General features: G+C 36.2%; 2 protein-coding genes across 4 annotated transcripts; one reads left to right on the top strand and one right to left on the bottom strand.

The window, feature by feature from the left end:
• Positions 1 to 1,779: 1,779 nt before the first annotated feature.
• Positions 1,780 to 5,016, top strand: LOC110711408 (VAN3-binding protein-like). Of its 3 annotated transcripts, XM_021889787.1 has the most exons (9): positions 1,780 to 2,092; positions 2,509 to 2,792; positions 2,897 to 2,962; positions 3,419 to 3,487; positions 3,587 to 3,968; positions 4,137 to 4,301; positions 4,382 to 4,431; positions 4,563 to 4,620; positions 4,719 to 5,016. In XM_021889787.1, exons 1-9 carry the CDS (start codon positions 2,086 to 2,088, stop codon positions 4,913 to 4,915), a joined length of 1,278 nt encoding a protein of 425 aa, XP_021745479.1. In that variant the 5' UTR covers positions 1,780 to 2,085; the 3' UTR covers positions 4,916 to 5,016. The 3 variants fall into 3 exon arrangements, with proteins under 3 accessions (XP_021745479.1, XP_021745477.1, XP_021745478.1); XM_021889785.1 differs by lacking the exon at positions 1,780 to 2,092 and having other exon boundaries at positions 2,155 to 2,792; XM_021889786.1 differs by lacking the exon at positions 1,780 to 2,092 and having other exon boundaries at positions 2,160 to 2,792; positions 4,722 to 5,016.
• On the bottom strand, positions 4,992 to 16,642 carry LOC110711409 (putative lactoylglutathione lyase). Its single transcript, XM_021889788.1, has 9 exons — positions 16,259 to 16,642; positions 14,943 to 15,147; positions 14,735 to 14,859; positions 14,509 to 14,573; positions 13,239 to 13,451; positions 13,089 to 13,136; positions 6,446 to 6,553; positions 6,194 to 6,334; positions 4,992 to 5,201 (listed from the first exon to the last, which is right to left on the bottom strand). Exons 1-9 carry the CDS (start codon positions 16,413 to 16,415, stop codon positions 5,160 to 5,162), a joined length of 1,104 nt encoding a protein of 367 aa, XP_021745480.1. The 5' UTR covers positions 16,416 to 16,642; the 3' UTR covers positions 4,992 to 5,159.
• Positions 16,643 to 17,167: the final 525 nt, after the last annotated feature.

The raw sequence follows: 17,167 nt of genomic DNA, 5'->3' as shown, positions 1-17,167 counted from the left end.
TTTACGTTATAAGGTTAAGGAACTCATTGTCAAATGATTTTGAAGTGGAATTACCTTGGACTTATGAAGTGGACATCAATGATTTTGAAGTGGAATCACCTTGGACTTATGAATTGGACACGAGAGTGAGGCCAACGCCCATTTGACAATAATTTTCTAGGCAATCTTTGATTCTTTGCAAATAATATAATAAAAGAAAAAAAAAATCCACTATTGAACACCTCTAGATTAGATAGATCTTATTAGTAAAATTACATAAGTAATAAAAGACTAAGAATAAGATAAATAGCATATTAGAGGACAAGTGATGCACGTAATTAATAATTATGCAACGTAAAACCCACACGAGACATAAAAAAAGCATATTGTAAAGTAATCATATGGTTTGCCACTTTCAAGAAATTGAGTACATTGGTTACGTATTATCATTAACTCATTTGTCAAATGTTTCTTTGCATTAGTGTCGGGCCTTGCAATGATTAATTACTATTTAGACGCATTCATATACTTCATTATACTACTACTACCTTAATGGATGTAACATTACGCAAATATGGCCATCTCTCAATATTCAACTTCAAATCGCAGAGTCTTATCTTTAAAAAACTTAAAGTACGACTAATATTATGCTTATTCATCCTTTGATAAGAAATGATGAGAGATTGGGTAATGATGATCGGAATTAGCCCATGATAATCTAAATTAAATTAATACTTCGTGATCAAGTTATTCTATTAGCGTATTACTTTAAAATAATACAATATATATTTAATTGATGAAACTTTTGATGTACAACCACATAATTTTCCATAATGGAAGGAAATAAAATTGAACAACATAATTTTTGGACACAAGTATGACGGTTTTTATACTTATCAAACTAAGATTAATGTATTTATATATGAACAAACCTATATTTTTCAAAAAAAAAATTCCAAGGCTAGTGAGGAATGAGAAATATAATTGTAGTGAGGATCGATTACAAAGCTAATGGATGACAATACACTTAACTTTCGTCAGCTTTGCATATACTTCATAGTTAAATGCATGGGGACTTGCCACCATTACAACTTAATTAAACTCCAAAGAGCAATGATTAAAGCAAAAATATGGTGATTTGTTGCGCCTGCTTTATTTGGTTTTGCTGAATTTAAGGACCTTCATATCTTTTTAATCCACTAAGACATTGTTTATTTACATAATCATGTTTGATGAAAGTGTTCCCGTTAATCATATGATATGATATACTCACCTTTAGCTACGAAGTATTTTATTCAATGTACCTAATTACCCTGGTCCAATGAGTTAATATGTACGAAGTATTTCAGTAAGTGATGGGCTCTTTAAAACTCTAATATTACAATTGATTGTAAAATAGAAATTGGTCGCCATGACTCAAATCCGAGACAAAGCAGGATCTAAGGCTAGCTACCTCTATACGCACAATTATGCATTAGGAAACATATTTAAACAATGCCACGGCTAATACAAATACGATATTATCAAACAATCAAATTCGCGAAACATAAAATATTATTCTTTTTGCACTCTGTACTGCAAAAATGCAAAGCTAAAACAAGTCATTAAACGAACGAATCACCTGTGCAGTCGTGCGCACAAACCAGGTCAAATGAGCGAGACAAAAGAAAACCATAAACCAAAACCTGCAAAAGCATATTCAATCATCAAACTAAACAATTACACAGCAGTTGCATAAAACTTTGCATATACCATTACCATTTTAAAGAAGAAAAAGGGCCCCAAATTTCTTACTTTAATCAGTAATAATGGCAGCAAATATGGCCATAAGTCATCAAGTATCTCGCCGCTCAATACTTTAAGACAGTCTTTATTTTTTACTCTTTCACTAGTTAAAAGCACGCTTAAAAGAGATATCACTGAAAATAAATTCTGGACAAAGTTGATTAATCTTTATTTCTGTCTTTTCGAGTCGATATATAGAATATATTACTCTGCTTTCATTCCTTGACTTTCACTATTGGTTCAAAGAATCAGGTTATATATATCACACTTCCCTGTAACATTCTTCATTATCCAGCTAGAGTTCTAGGTTAGACAACTACAATGAAAGGTAATTATGATATCTAATAGATAATGCGAGGATGGAACACTCGCTAGTGCTTCCATTCCTACCACCCTGCCTCCTCGAAGGCAGGGGTTCAATTCTTGGAGGGTGGGGGTGTTATAATGCACCCGGCAACCCAGGTGTACCTAGAGCTAGGTGCATATAAGGATATTTTTTTTTGCTCATTTGATGATTTTTGAAATGAGCAAATGTACATCTGAGGGTGCACCTTATACTAGATACACCTGGGTACATGCAAGAATTTTTGGGGTGCTATGGGTAGGTTATATTAGGGGGGTCCTGTAGGAGAAAGTTGCTGTGATTATACAAAAATAAATAAAAAAAATTAAAGCAATGATATCTAACAGCATTGTATAGGAAGGAAAATTTCATAATGTACTTTACCTGTTTTGTGGATGCAGAGATTAGTATGGAAGGCATGAAAAGCGTGGCAAATAAGCTTGCAAACATTGATGAACATGGTCCTGCAAAATGGCTGCCGACATCTGTACCTCCACCAGAGACTCCAACTGAGTCCATGGAATTTTTAGCAAGATCATGGAGTGTTTCAGCGACTGAGCTCTCCAAGGCCCTCTCTACCACCCATGTGACGCCAAAATTGACTGAGAAGACGGCATTTGATTTTCTTAAAGATGAACTGAAGCTGAATGTTGCAAATACTCATACCATCCTTCCAAATAATTATGTAATATCATCTTATCTAAACTCATCTGATAAAGGAACATTGGTATGTAGACGTTATATATAGATATAGCAATCATTCTTATGAATTTTGTTCTCTTTTGGCAGGAAGATCAACAACCCCATCGTGGAGAAAGTCCTCCAATTTCTCCAAGAGGTAGTGATGATACAAAGGTATATACTTCTAACTTCTTCAGTCCCATGCCTTCCATCATCTTGATTCCTTCAAATTATCATGATCAGAAAATGAAGTTCTATTATTTAGACACAGTAGAGAACTAAGAAACAACTTACTGTATGTACTAAATTCTTTAAGCGTCATGTAGGAGAGGGTGAAAGCTTAAGAGTGATTACATGTCTTACACAGTTATGCAAAAGAGAGCGAGAGAGACAAAGAACATGCAACTATGCCAGTGCTTGAAAAATTCATCTACTTTAAATTTGTTTATTCCATATTTCTACTCAATATATATCATAAAATGTAGAGATGAAATAATTCATTGCGTATTAATTAGGGTGATTGAAAAACCAGACCTTTCAGCTTTCTAATGTTTACATGGATTTTGGTGATCAGCTAATCCTGTTTACTCGTCACCTCACCTATATCTGACATGGGTCTAATTTGGCTAGGAACTCTTCTTACTTCATCAAGCACTTCACCCTGATTTTCTATCCAATCAACAGCTGTTAAGAAGTGGGGTAATTAAAAATCTACATCCTTTCGATCTGGTATTAAATTTAAGTTGCTAATTTTGCAAACATAACAGCAACTATTAAATACATGTTATAATTATGCAGCTATGCAAAAGCATAATAAAAGGGAGAACAATGGGGAGACGGATGAAGGATCAAAGGGAGAGAAAGAAGCATGAAATAAGAACTCACAATGCACAGCTACATGCTGCAGTGTCAGTAGCAGGTGTGGCTGCTGCTGTTGCGGCTTTAACAGCCTCAAATGCAACACCAACCGAGGCATCATCCGGACAACCAAAGGCACCAATAAGACCAACTACTGCGGGTACTGCCGTTGCATCTGCTGCTGCACTAGTAGCATCCCATTGCATTGAGATAGCAGAGGATATGGGGGCTGATCAACATCAGATTCTTACAGCTGTTAATTCTGCAATAAATGCAAGGACTAATGGAGATATCATGACTTTAACAGCAGGAGCAGCTACTGGTATAGTAATACTTACACAAACTATCTAATGTGGTATATTTGAACTAAAAAAAAAAAGCATAACCAATACATGCCACTATATAATAAGAAAATATCTATAAATTCCTACTTCCAATCCTAAACACTCCATAAGAAAATTTATTGAAAAATTCTAATCACACTATGCAGCGCTAAGAGGAGCTGCAACCTTGAAGGCAAGGCTACACAAAGGGTATGGAGCACCAGGTCTTGCTCTAAGTGAGGAGCAGTCTGAAGATGGCACAGAATCAAACTCAATGACCGCCATGAACTTTGTGATGCAGGGTGGAGAACTTCTGAAACGTACCAGAAAAGGTGATATAGTAACTACTGAGTCAGTCATAGGCAATGTCCCGGTGAAGAGTGGCTAACTTTTTGTAAATGTTTGACCCCAGGTGATTTACACTGGAAGCAAGTCTCTTTCAGCATAAATTCAACATTAGAGGTAGAACAAATTGTTAATATTTTTTTTTCCCCCACTTTTAAAGGAAAGACAGTATAATGCTTTGGTTTTCAACTATATTAAGTAAATAACATAGCATATAAGCAGATAACTAAATCTTTTGTGCTAAGCAGATAGTAGTAAAACTAAAAAGCACACATATAGCAGGGGCTTTCACGAAAAAGAAGAAATGTAAGCAACTGATTTCCTCCTCCTTTATTAGCACTCAATATGAGCAATATCTTGCTCACCTTTGTCATGTCTGAATTTAACTAGTGACATCGTTTCAGCAGTTACAGTATCTGGAGTATATTCTGATGTTTTAGCATGGTCTGGAAGAGAGCGAGAAGACAACAGCGAGCAGAAGGCTTACTTTGGGATACAAACAGCTGACAGGGTCATAGAATTTGAATGTAAAAACAAAGGCGAAAAACAAATGTGGACTGATGGGATCCAAAATTTGCTGAATTGCCGCATTAGCATGTAATTACAAACTACTGTAAGTGTAAGAGTTATGTTGCAGGTTGGCTGGTATAAAATCTGAAATTTCTTTCACAAGTGCATAATGAAAAAAGTTTCCTGATAAAATCTCATGTCATTTATAAAGAAACTTAAATTTACAACATACAGCAATCTTTGACATGATGCTCATACAGATAATTTCCAAGCATCAGAATTGAAAATTGTACCATCTCCATATTACAGAAAGATGGAGAAGCAGCAGCCCTTGGTCACTCAAGTTCCTTAAGAAAATCCTTGTTGTCAACAAATACCTGCAGAAATCACATTTGCAAAAACGTAAAACTGACATCATATAATTGTTCAAGTTCATACAGAATTGTTTAACAGACACTAAAAAAATTAGAAATTGAAGGGCGAATCCACATTTGTGAAAGGAAAGTCACAAATTCCATCACAGTACATCTCATATTCTCATGTTGACAACGATTACTCTATCCTGCTTTATGTAATATGTTTATATTGGGATGAAGCAAATAATACAGCGAAGTGCAAGAAGAAACAACAAAACTGTTAATACTTTCCATATCCCCACCCCCCTCTTTTTTTTTTAAAAAAAAAATGTATCTTAAGAATATTTCTATTTATCAGCAGTTGAAGTAATGTCACACTAAATCCACGCTTCAGGCAGCTTTTGGAAAGCTAAAGTACTAAACTGTTGAGGAACTGGAACTCTGCAGGCGCATAAGGGTAATATTATTGACTTAATGTCTATGTTTTGCTAGTGTCTCAAATTAGTATAAAGGGAAAATTAAAAAATACAGTTTCATCCTCCGAAGTCCAAATGCACAAAGCCTCACGCATTCAGGAGACACTCACTTAGCATCATAAGACCCAAAGAAGTTCACCCAACAAAACTAGATCTTTATAAATAAAATTAAGCCAATGTGACATGACTAGCAGTCTACTTGGTTGGCATTTGCACCTTATTTATTCCAGCTTCCTAAAATTATAAAGCTTAAACTCCACAACGGAGGCATGGTGGCCTATCAACTCCTCTAATTTAATAGGTGCTGGCCTGCAGCTTGGAGATTACTGTATCAAAAACTTACTAATACAATGCATTTAAGGAACTTTCCGGTGTTGCTTCAATCACAATGTAACAATTTAGAACTTCAAATTTTCATAAGGCTAATTAAAAATCTCCCTATACCATGAAATTGCCACCAAGAGGAAAAATCATGAAATTTAAAGCTAAATAAAAATAAAATTAAGCCGTTTCATGATTAGAGAAATCAGATCATACCGTCTTCCAGCCATCAGGATCCAAGCAAGTAGTTATCTTGGTATTTAATCCAGGCAATGGGCCTGGATCGAGTACAATTTTCCCTCCATTAAGTTTAACTGCCTCAGCTGTTTTATATACATTGTCTGTTCCAATAGCAATCTGAAAGAAAATAAATAAATAATTCACACATATGAAAGTTAAAGCCAAGGAAACTAGAGTAGAAGCAGATACCATACTTCAAGTCCAAGTTCATCAAGATCAGAAGTTTACCTGTGCATAACCATTTCCTTTGTCATACTCTTTGACTCCATAATTGTATGTTAACTCCAGAACAGCATTGTTATTCTCTGGACCATAACCCATTATAGCTGTTGTGTACTGGAAAACATCATTTTTCAGTCAGCAAAGAGGTTTAACATACAATACCAATCAATAAATTTAAAAAATAATACACCACAATGAGTCAATGACACATCAAGAATGATGAGATAGCACTAAAAGCCACTCTTTTCCATTGCTGGATCCTAAGATATCTTAACTACTTCCTTGAAACTTAGAATTTATCTGAATAGATTAGGTTCCAAGCTATTCAGTTCACTATGAGCCAAAAGTCAGCTTCCTGAAATGGTCAAGCCATTTTTTCAACGCTAATGCTTCTAAAGAGACTCTTTCCCTAGGTGGGAATTCACTACAAGAAAACAACTTATTTACAACGGAAAAATTCCGTCGAATACTTATGAAAATGTTATAGGACTGTCCATTGCAACGTATGAGTCCCACATCGGTCATATGGGGGGCTGATGTAGGGTTTATACAAAACAATGGGCTCTCCTCCCCTTGAGCTAGCTATTGGGGATGGCTCTCCTATTGTCTTGTATCAATGGTATCAGAGCCAACCTTGGAGTGGTGGCCCATGGAGTTGGTGGCCTGGAGAAAGCCAAGTCGTGACCAAATGTGGCCGTGACCAACGAGGACGTTGGTCCTTAAGGAGGGACGAATGTTATAGGACTGTCCGTTGTAAGGTATGGGACTCGAGTCCCACATCGGTCATATGGGGGGGCTGATGTGGGGTTTATATAGGACAATGGGCTCTCCTCCCCTTGAGCTAGCTTTTGGGGATGGCTTTCCTATTGTCCTGTATTAGAAAATCCGTCAAAAGCCAGCTTTCCTGTCGTAAATTGTCTGTTGTTGGAAAATCAAATCCGTGGGAAAACGTATTTCCGACAGATTCTTTTCTGTCAGACCCAGATTAGCCCTGACATATAATTCCGTCGCAAAGTTCCGACGCCATGGGATCTGTCAAAACTGAACATATTTCCGATGGATATTTATTCTGCCGGAAATGTAATGACGAAATTCTGTGTAATTTTTCTGTCACAAATTTCCGATGGAAATAAAATCTATCGGAAATACATACAATTCCGACAGAAAAATCTATCGGAAATGGTTGTTTTCCTACGGATTTAAACTTAATTTCCGACAGATTTTTTTTTCGTTTCATGTTTTTAATCACCATAAATACCTGCACCTATTTTTGGCCTTAATTGAAAAGAATTTCATGAATAAAGCAAAATACGCTTTTTAAATTACTACGTAAATTATGTACGGGCAAAATACATAATTTGAAGTTACTACATGTTAATACCAGTACAACAAACATACACCTAATCAAAGATAATAACAAAAGCTATGCTACATAAGAGTTGGGGTACCTGCTAGCTCCACAGCCACCCCTGTCGTCCCTAAGGTCTCGATGCTGAGGACGGATGGTAGAACAAGTGCCGAAATTGGTGAAGCAACTCATCATCTCATCCATCGTCTCCTCGTTTCTCTTCTCAATTTCGGCCACCCGGGCATCGAATTGAGTTTCCAATCAGCTTTCCATCTCATAACCGCACCCTATGTTCAAACTGATCCTACATTTGAGAAACAATCAAACACATGTATTGTTGTGAAGAACCGAAAACTCGACCCATTCGATTGACGTAGTACAGCTCTGCTTTTTGGCCAAGTCCCTTAACACGGCCCTTCTTACTACGCCCACCAACCGTTTGCCAATACAACTCTTTTGGACTCATCTGAATCCCTTAACTGCTTGCTTCTTCAACTTTCTTTAGGTACATCTCCTACAACATATAAATGATATGCACAAATAATCTTAAAAACAACCACCAACAACATAACTTAAAGGTTCATATTCATGGAAAATCAAGCAAATTTGGCGAAAATGAATTCTACTTTGCCTAATTTTCTCATTTCTTATCAAATGAACCCATTCTAGCTCATAACACACCAATATTAGTTAGTTTTAGGTGTCTAAGGTTTGAAATCACATGTAAGGTGCAATAAACTAAGTTTTAGGGTCATTTTCATCCAAATTGAAGCAAATAAGGCCAAAATGACTTCTACTTTGCCTATTTTTCTCATTTCTTATCAAATGAACTTATTCTAGCTCATAACACACCAATATTAGCTAGTTTTAGATGTTTAAAGTTTGAAATCACATGTAAGGTGCAAGTAACTAAGTTTTAGGGTCATTTTCATCCAAATTGAAGCAACTAAGGCTAAAATGACTTCTAGTTTGCCTATTTTCCACATATGCCAAGATTATATGTAAAATTTCATTTTATTTAAGTTGTTACTCCAATCTGCTTGGATTTGGTGTTCCCAGGCACTTTGCCTTTCCCAAGCACGTCCTTGAAGTGTGTCTTCGAGAAAAGGTCAGGAGCAGTTGGTATCTGGCCTTGATTCTTCGCTGCCTTTGAATGTCCATGCTGAATATCCATATTAATATGTCATACCAACCTTGAACCACAATACAAATATTCCTTGTATTTTACTATTATGTTAAACAAACTTACCATTCTTTTTGCATGTTGTACAGCTGAGATAAAATCTTACAAGTGGGTCGGTTCAACCACATTTTCTATGAAACTGCCTCTTATGTTCAATTTTTTATGTGGAGACCGCTTTTTATGCGTCTCATCTTTGGCTGGAATTTCCATTATTCTCTTGTGGACGTCTTCCCTGATCCAGCTTGGCTTGACCCCATTCGTCTTTGTGTAACTGTGTAGAACATGTCACATAGGCGATTTTCGACCCCGTATTCGAAGTTATGCTTAAGTGCCTACACTAAGTCACAAACACAGCTTCAGGGGCAAGACGTATGAGCATGGAGGTAGCTCAAACGCGTCAGTTTTCCCAATTTTAGACCCAACTACGCTATGGTACGTCATACGCTGAACAAGTTTTAGGCCCAACTACGCTATGGTATGTTATAGTGTAGTTGGGTCTAAAACTGGCAAATCGAACGCATTTAGGCTACTTCCATGCCCATATGTCGTCGTAGTATGCGAATGCTCTTGCCCCTGAAGCTATGTCTGTGACTGGGTGTTAGGCATTTACGTGTAACTTCGAATTCTATACAGTCACACGGAAAATGAATGAGATCAAGCCAAGATGGACCAATGAAAACATCCACAAGATAATGAATGATGTCAATGAGGTGGGGCGGGGCGGGGCGGATGTTGGCCTTCCCATCCCCATCCCCATCCCCACCTAATATTTTCATCCCTATCCCAATCCCCACGACTGGTTTAAAATTCATCCCCACTTCAACGGGTACAATTCCAAAATTATCCGCGCGCCGCACCCCCTACTTGGATATCCACCTCTACCTAAAACCTGCCTAATCCCAAAAAATCATTGTTAAGATTACACACTTTTTGTTTATAATATAAGTGTATTACAAAGTATTATATTTACTATTTTATTTTACATAATTATTTAATAAAATAGTATAAAAGTATATAGTTTTGTTTTAAAAAATATATATAGATGTGGGTATGGGGCGGGTACAACTAAAATCCATCCCTTCACCCGTGGCGGTAAGGGTGTCCATTCGGTTTTCGGTTTGGGTTTAGTCCAAATCCGATCCAATTCGAAATATAATTCGGTTTTCAATTTTCCAATCCGATCCGATCCGAATTTCTCTCTTGATCCAATCCGATCCAATCCGAATTACAATTCGGTTATTTGGATCCGATCCGAAAATCCGAATTATAATACATTATTTTTTTAGCGCCTAATACAATTATAAAAATAAAGCTTTACTATAAATAAAAGTCTTCAAAAACATGATTAAAATACACAGTTCAACGTCAAGTCATTAATTAATTAATACAAAGTCTCTCTAATTTATTTTATGTAGTATCAAGTATTTGAGTTAAACTTCAAAATATACAGAAATCCATATTTATACAAGCTTAATTTTACAATTCGGTTTTCGGTTTGGATTGGATCCAATTAGGGTTAATCCGATCCAATCCGAAAATCCGAATTTCCAAAAAATCTCAATCCGATCCGATCCGATTTAAAGTTCGGATCCGATCCGAATTGATAATTCGGTTTGGATTGGATTGGATTTCGGTTTTTATCCGAATTATGGACACCCCTACATGGCGGGTATGGTTTTTATCACCATCCCCGCCCCACCACGCGACAAACTGAGACCCATCCCCGCCTCACTAGGGCGGGGCTGGGACAGGTCTCCTACTTGACCCGCCCCACTGGCATCCCTCAAAATTATAGAAATTCCAGCCAAAGATGAGACGCATAAGAACCGGTCTCCACATAACAAATTGAACAAAAGAGGCGGTTCCATGGAAAATGTGGTTGAACCGACCCACTTTCAAGGTTCTATCTCAGCTGTACAACATGCGAAAAGGATGGTAAGTTTGTTAAACATACTAGTAAAATACAAGGAATATCTATATTATGGTCCAAGGTTGGTATGACATGTTAATATGGATTTTCTGCATGGACATTCAAAGGCGGCGAAGAATCAAGGCCAGATACCAACTGCTCCTGACCTTTTCTTGAAGACACACTTCAAGGACGTGCTTGGGAAAGGCAAAGTGCCTGCCAACACCAAATCCAAGCAAATTGCGGTAACAACTTATATAAAATGAATTTTACAATATTCTTAGCATATGTGAAAAATAGGCTAACTAGAAGTCATTTTGGCCTTAGTTGCTTCAATTTGGATGAAAATGACCCTAAAACTTAGTTAGTTGCACCTTACAAGTGATTTCAAACTTTAGACACTTAAATTTAGCTAATATTGGTATGGTATGAGTAAGAATAAATTCATTTGATAAGAGATGTGAAAAATAGGCAAAGTAGAAGTCATTTTGGCCTTATTTGCTTGATTTTGGATGAAAATGACCCTAAAACTTAGTTACTTGCACCTTACATGTGATTTCAAACCTTAGACACCTAAAACTAGCTAATATTGGTGTGTTATGGCAAGAATGAGTTCATTTGACAAGAAATGAGAAAAATAGGCAAAGTAGAAGTTATTTTCGCCAAATTTGCTTGATTTTCCATGAATATTAACCTTAAAGTTATGTTGTTGGTAGTTGTTTTTAAGATTATTTGTGCATATCATCTATATGTTGTAGGGTATGTACCAAAAGAAAGTTGAAGAAGCAAGCAGTCAAGAGATTTGATGGGTCCGAATGAGTTGTATTGGGAGACGGTGGGTGGGCGCAGTAAGAATGGTCGTGTTAAGGGACCTCGCCAAAGTGCAGAGTTGTACTAGGCCAACCGAATGGGTCGAGTTTCCCGTTCTTCACTGCAATACACGCCTTCAATTGTTTTTCAGATGCAGGATCAATTTGAGCATAGGGTACAGGCTATGCGGACTGAAATAGAGGTTGAGATGGAAAGCCGATTGAAAACTCGATTGGAAGTCCGGATGGCCGAAATCGAGAGGAGAAACAAGGAGATGATGGATGAGATGATGAGTCGCTTCACCAACCCCGACACTTGTTCTACCATTCTTCCTGAACATCGAGACCCCGGGGACGACGAAGGGTAGTCGCGGAGCTGGGTAAGGTACCTCAACTCTTGTGTAAAATAGCTTATGTTATTATCTTTGGTTATATGTATGTTGTTGTACTGGTATTCACATGTAGTAACTCCTGATTATGTATTTTGCCCGTACATAATTTACATATTAATTTTAAAAGCGTATTTTGCTTAATTAATGAATTTCTTTTCAATTAAGGCAAAAATAGGTGCATGTATTTATGGTCATTAAAAAACATAAAACAAAAAAAACAAAAAAAAAAAAAAATCCGTAGGAAAACAACCGTTTCCGACGGATTTTTCCATCGGAAATTTGCGACACAAAAATTACACAGAATCCCGTCGCAACATTTATGGTGGAATCAATATCCATCGGAAATATGTCCAACGGAATAACCCATCGGAAATATCTCCGACGGAAATATCTGTCGGAACTGGAGATAGTTCCGACGGAGACGGAACTTCGCGACGGGATTACATGTCAGGACTAATTTGGGTCCAACGATTTTTCATCGGAAAATGTTGATTTTCCGACAAAGTGGTTTACGACAGACAATTTACGTCGGAATCCCGTCGAAAAGCTGGTTTCTGACGGATTTTCTTAAGTTTCTGACAGCATTTTTCCGTCGTAAATAAGCTGTTTTCTTGTAGTGGAAGAGGAAGCCAGGCTACGCAGCCTTACCCCTGCAACGAATAATAACAAGGCTGTTTCAAGTTGACACCTGGACACCTTAAAAATCCTTGAGAGCTATGAAGATTTAAATGTGCTGGCAGAAAGTTTGAGCATAGAACTCACGAGTCCATCACATAGACACTGATGCTTTTTACAGGCTCACTTCTTTGCACAAGAGGCCAAAGCTCTAGAGACAGAAAAGACAGTACCAAATACCCTTTTACCTCATCATCGTCCCATAAAGCAATGTTTTATAATGAAGCAAGTCACTGAAAAATACTAAACCAGCCCTTTCCACTCCACCATACGGTAACAAAAGAAAACTTTCCCCATCTGATTTATACCTAATGAGGCAATGGTTTTTTTTACCTTGTGCTCAGGAAAATCCATCTTGCGGAATAGCTCCATGCCATATGCCTTCAAACTCAAAGAAAGCGCACAACAAATGAACAATCAGACATGCAGCAGGTAAAAAACACCCCCTGATGGCCAAAAAACCAGCCATTGAGTCAATGTTACCTTTTTATAGAAACTAATGGCACGATTAATATCTCCAACTCTAAGCATCACCTTGCAAAGGGGATCTAATGTAGATGCCCTTTCCAATAGCTCAAACTTATAACCATCTGGATCTTCTATAAAAGCAATAATGGAACTTTCACCTTTAGCTGGACCAGGTTCCCTTGTGACCTTTCCACCCTTTGCCTTAACAAGATCCACTGTTTTAGCAACCTACAGCAAAATAATATCCTAAAAAACTGGCCATATTCTCATAATAGCATGCACATTTAAACAAAAACTGAAGTTTCAAATATTCAAAAGGACGTCTACAAGGAAAAAAGTCCAAAATGAAAACGAAAATTGAAATGTGACATGTTAAGAGAAAAAGGCTACACGGAAAGCTAGAATCTTGCAAAAAGATCAGTAATAATCCTTCTCAGTCAAATTGAACAAATGCGTTCACTATACTATATCTGGTGCACATGATTACAGGAAGATGTACAAGAAGGCTCATGATAACTAAAAACAAAAATAAAACTTCATCTCATATTTAAGTTAGCATATTCTATTTTGGGACGTCCCATGAGTAAATTTTCTCTCTACGTTTTCTATTAAATTGGGCCCACTCACCGACCACTTAATTTCTTTACTTTTCTGCAAACTACATGGTACACCCAGGTGCACAATGCTCATGGTGCGCTCGATCAAAAACAGCTATCTATGTTCTTTGAATTTGAACTATACACTCTTGTGGTTTATGCAACATGCTCTTTTACAGAATGTTGAGGTATTCTATTCGTATGAAGTGGGTGCTCTTTATATAGTTCTTTGTATATTTCCCTCATGTTCTATTGAGAAGGGAGGTGTGCACCTTTAAGATTGATCGAGCTATAGTTTAAGAACAGGTGCACACAAACCAAGCAATTCTACTCTTCACTCTCCGTAATCTCCATTCTCCATGCAGAAAGTAGATGTTAACCAAAATAAGAGGTTGAGACCATATATAAGATATCAACCCAAAAGTTAAGAAAAGAAGGTAGGGCCTAGGGGAATTGCAAGCTCTCAAACAAGCAAAGCGACTTTCAGGAAATATTAGACATGAATTGATTGTATCAGAAATTCTGGAAGGATATAATTTCTCCATCTAAAACAAGTTTCCAACTTTACCAAGATTATTCTAAAGTGTGACATTGGATATAGTTTCTACTTACCTCAGAAGATACTCTGCACTACATAGTAATCTATAGCGTTAAGTGCTGAAAAATCTAAGAAATTCAAGGAAACTCACATCCTCAACCGCAACACCAAAGTGACCAAAACCAGCCCCAATGTCATATTTGTCAACTCCATAGTCTGCAATCATTAATTTAATGATAACACCTTATCATGTAAGAAGCACTTCACATAGCAAAGAAATAAAGTAACCGCATGGAAGGTAAGGTAAATCAACTAAAATAATAGGCCTGGGTGTTCATGGTATTGGAAATAAATGGAGTTAAAGCCAGATAGCTTACTGTATGTAAGTTCAACAGTAAAGTGTGACTCTTCAGGTCCATAACCAAGAAACGCATTTGAATACTTCTCCTCTGGAATGTCTCTTTTCCGTAATAACTTCATGCCAAGGCACTCCGTATAGAATCTACAGGCTTCCCACACAAATAAGTCATCTGCTTCATAATGAGCAAATCTTAAAATCGCAGATGTTAAAAGTTGGAAATTTACTTTATAGTCTTATCTAAATCCCCGACACGATAGACAGCATGAAGTAATCTTCTCTTGTCATTTTTAGCCCACTCCACAGCATATTCCTCGGTGACAGAAGGTCTTGCTTCAGCTATATTACCGACTGTACCAGCCTCCAGTATATTCTTTTCTGGCCTTGGCAGTGTAGATTCCTTAAGACCAACCAACTGCGGCTGTGAGACAGCTGTAGAGCACGAAATATGTATTAGTGCAAACTTGATACTAACTTCAAGAGATCAATATCATTTCCTCCCACATTTTTCAACAAATTTCCTCCTAACCAACAACATTTCCCAAAAGAATACACAAACTTTAAACATCCAAAACTCCTGGCAGCACCACATCAAACAACAACAACTTCTGCAGATACCAAAGTACAGTTTTCCCACCTAAACCATTCTCCGGTAAGAAATTCATTGTCATAGAGAATGGACAAGAGCTTGCTTCAAAATTTCCAGATACACTTGGGGTTTCATCCCATCACCCCTTAGTTGTGAAATTCCTCATTAGGATTCAAAAATTTATATCAATTTTTATGTGATCGTAGGCTTCAAATTCTTTCTTTAACGTCTCTCAACGCTACTTTATAAGATTCACAAGCCATCATGCTTGTAAAAATCCTTCCAACAGAATCAAAAAGAAGCATCTAACTATACAATGGATTCAACTACAATTCAAAAATTGCAACAACTGAATGACATGATTTTTTTAATTTTTTTTAATCGCACAATCCTCGAAACAAACATTTTAAGTTTTTAACAATCGAACGCCACCCTACAACTTTAAAACAATAGCGTGATTCTATCCTATCTTATAAACATTTGTCAATTAATCCTCTACAGTACATCAATAAAAAAAAATAATAATAATAAAAAAATAAAAAAAATAGTAACAATAAAATAATAACTTATGGAAATAGATTTTGTTACTCGTATAAGTTTAGCAATGATATTATTTCCATTTTATTTCTTCAAAAAATAAACTCTGCAAAAATGTACTTCTAATAATGAAAATCAGCAAAAATTAACAAATACTGAGTATTGTGAGTAAAATCAAACGTGTCATAAAATTATTTCAAAAAAGAAGCATTATATCTAAATTATCATCAATTAGGCCCTAAAATTACAAAACCAATTATTTCAGCATGAAAAACATGATTATAGTTTCTTATCAACTAAATAAAACAATCAAACATTAAAAAAAAAAATCAAAAAATCAAAATTCGAAATGTATTTAGACAAATATCATCGATGCATATGAAATTCCAGTAAGAAAGAGGAAATAGAGATAATTACCAGCACCGAAGTGAAGGAGAGAGAGGCGACGAGAAATATAGGAGGAGAGAGAAAATGCGACGCGAGAATGAGAAGCGAGAATCCTTGTGTTGGAGAATGTTGAAGAGAGAGACTTTTGAAGTGGAGGTGCGAATGAGAGTGGAGAAGACGACGCCATTGTTGCTGTGTACTGTTAATTTCTGTCTCTGCAACAGATTTTTTTGGCGCTTCTTATCCTTGGTTTGGTTCTCCGTCTTGAGTATCGACCGTGACACTTAGCCAGTGGGTCTAAAACTTTATCGAGCCCAGCCCGACCAAATATCTATGGCAGTAGTTAATGGCTGAGGTCGCGTTTGGCCAACATTGGCTGAGGCCGCCGCCTACTATTACAGAAACGAATATCTTCTAACTGAACATATTTTACAATAATTTTGTATTTCTCAATAACTAAATATTCATTTTCAAGCAGTATGATGTTTCTTTTTTATAAAATAAATGTTCATTTAATGTTGTATGATGTTCATTTTTATAAAAATAAATGGTCATTTTATTTTTTAATTAATACTCCGTATATAATTTTGTGTTTGTTCAGTTGTATAAAATATTCGTTTTTATAATAAAGGATGTTCAATTAACATTAGCATTAATAATGTTTGACATTAGCATTTTGTTCATTATTAAAAAAACATATTGTTGATTTATTTAATTGGTATTAAATCATATAGCTCAATTGAAAGATAACATCATATGTTCATTTTTATTTACAACTGAAATGTTTATTTATATAATATTAAATGTACAATTTTTTTTTTTCAATTTCATAATCTCTTTATTTTACTCATATTATAAATGTTCATTTTTATACAATGTAATGTTTAGAAATAAATGTTCATTTTTTTTTCTAGTAAATGTTCATTTGCTCGGCGTGAC

The sequence above is a fragment of the Chenopodium quinoa genome, unplaced genomic scaffold (genome assembly GCF_001683475.1).
Source record: "Chenopodium quinoa cultivar QQ74 unplaced genomic scaffold, ASM168347v1, whole genome shotgun sequence".
In the NCBI taxonomy this organism is placed as follows: domain Eukaryota; kingdom Viridiplantae; phylum Streptophyta; class Magnoliopsida; order Caryophyllales; family Amaranthaceae; genus Chenopodium; species Chenopodium quinoa.
This window is presented reverse-complemented; position numbering and strand designations above follow the sequence as displayed.

What these genes read in the sequence shown, in the direction of transcription:
- LOC110711408 (XM_021889785.1), top strand. Translation starts at nt 2,481, where the DNA reads ATGTACTTTACCTGTTTTGTGGATGCAGAGATTAGTATGGAAGGCATG. An exon ending in AACAGCTGTTAAGAAGTGGG is followed by an intron (nt 3,488 to 3,586) that starts GTAATTAAAAAT and finishes ATAATTATGCAG; the next exon opens with CTATGCAAAAGCATAATAAA. An exon ending in GCATAAATTCAACATTAGAG is followed by an intron (nt 4,432 to 4,562) that starts GTAGAACAAATT and finishes TGTGCTAAGCAG; the next exon opens with ATAGTAGTAAAACTAAAAAG.
- LOC110711409 (XM_021889788.1), bottom strand. Translation starts at nt 16,415, where the DNA reads ATGGCGTCGTCTTCTCCACTCTCATTCGCACCTCCACTTCAAAAGTCT. An exon ending in TACTGTTGAACTTACATACA is followed by an intron (nt 14,574 to 14,734) that starts GTAAGCTATCTG and finishes TAATGATTGCAG; the next exon opens with ACTATGGAGTTGACAAATAT. An exon ending in CCATTAGTTTCTATAAAAAG is followed by an intron (nt 13,137 to 13,238) that starts GTAACATTGACT and finishes TTGAGTTTGAAG; the next exon opens with GCATATGGCATGGAGCTATT.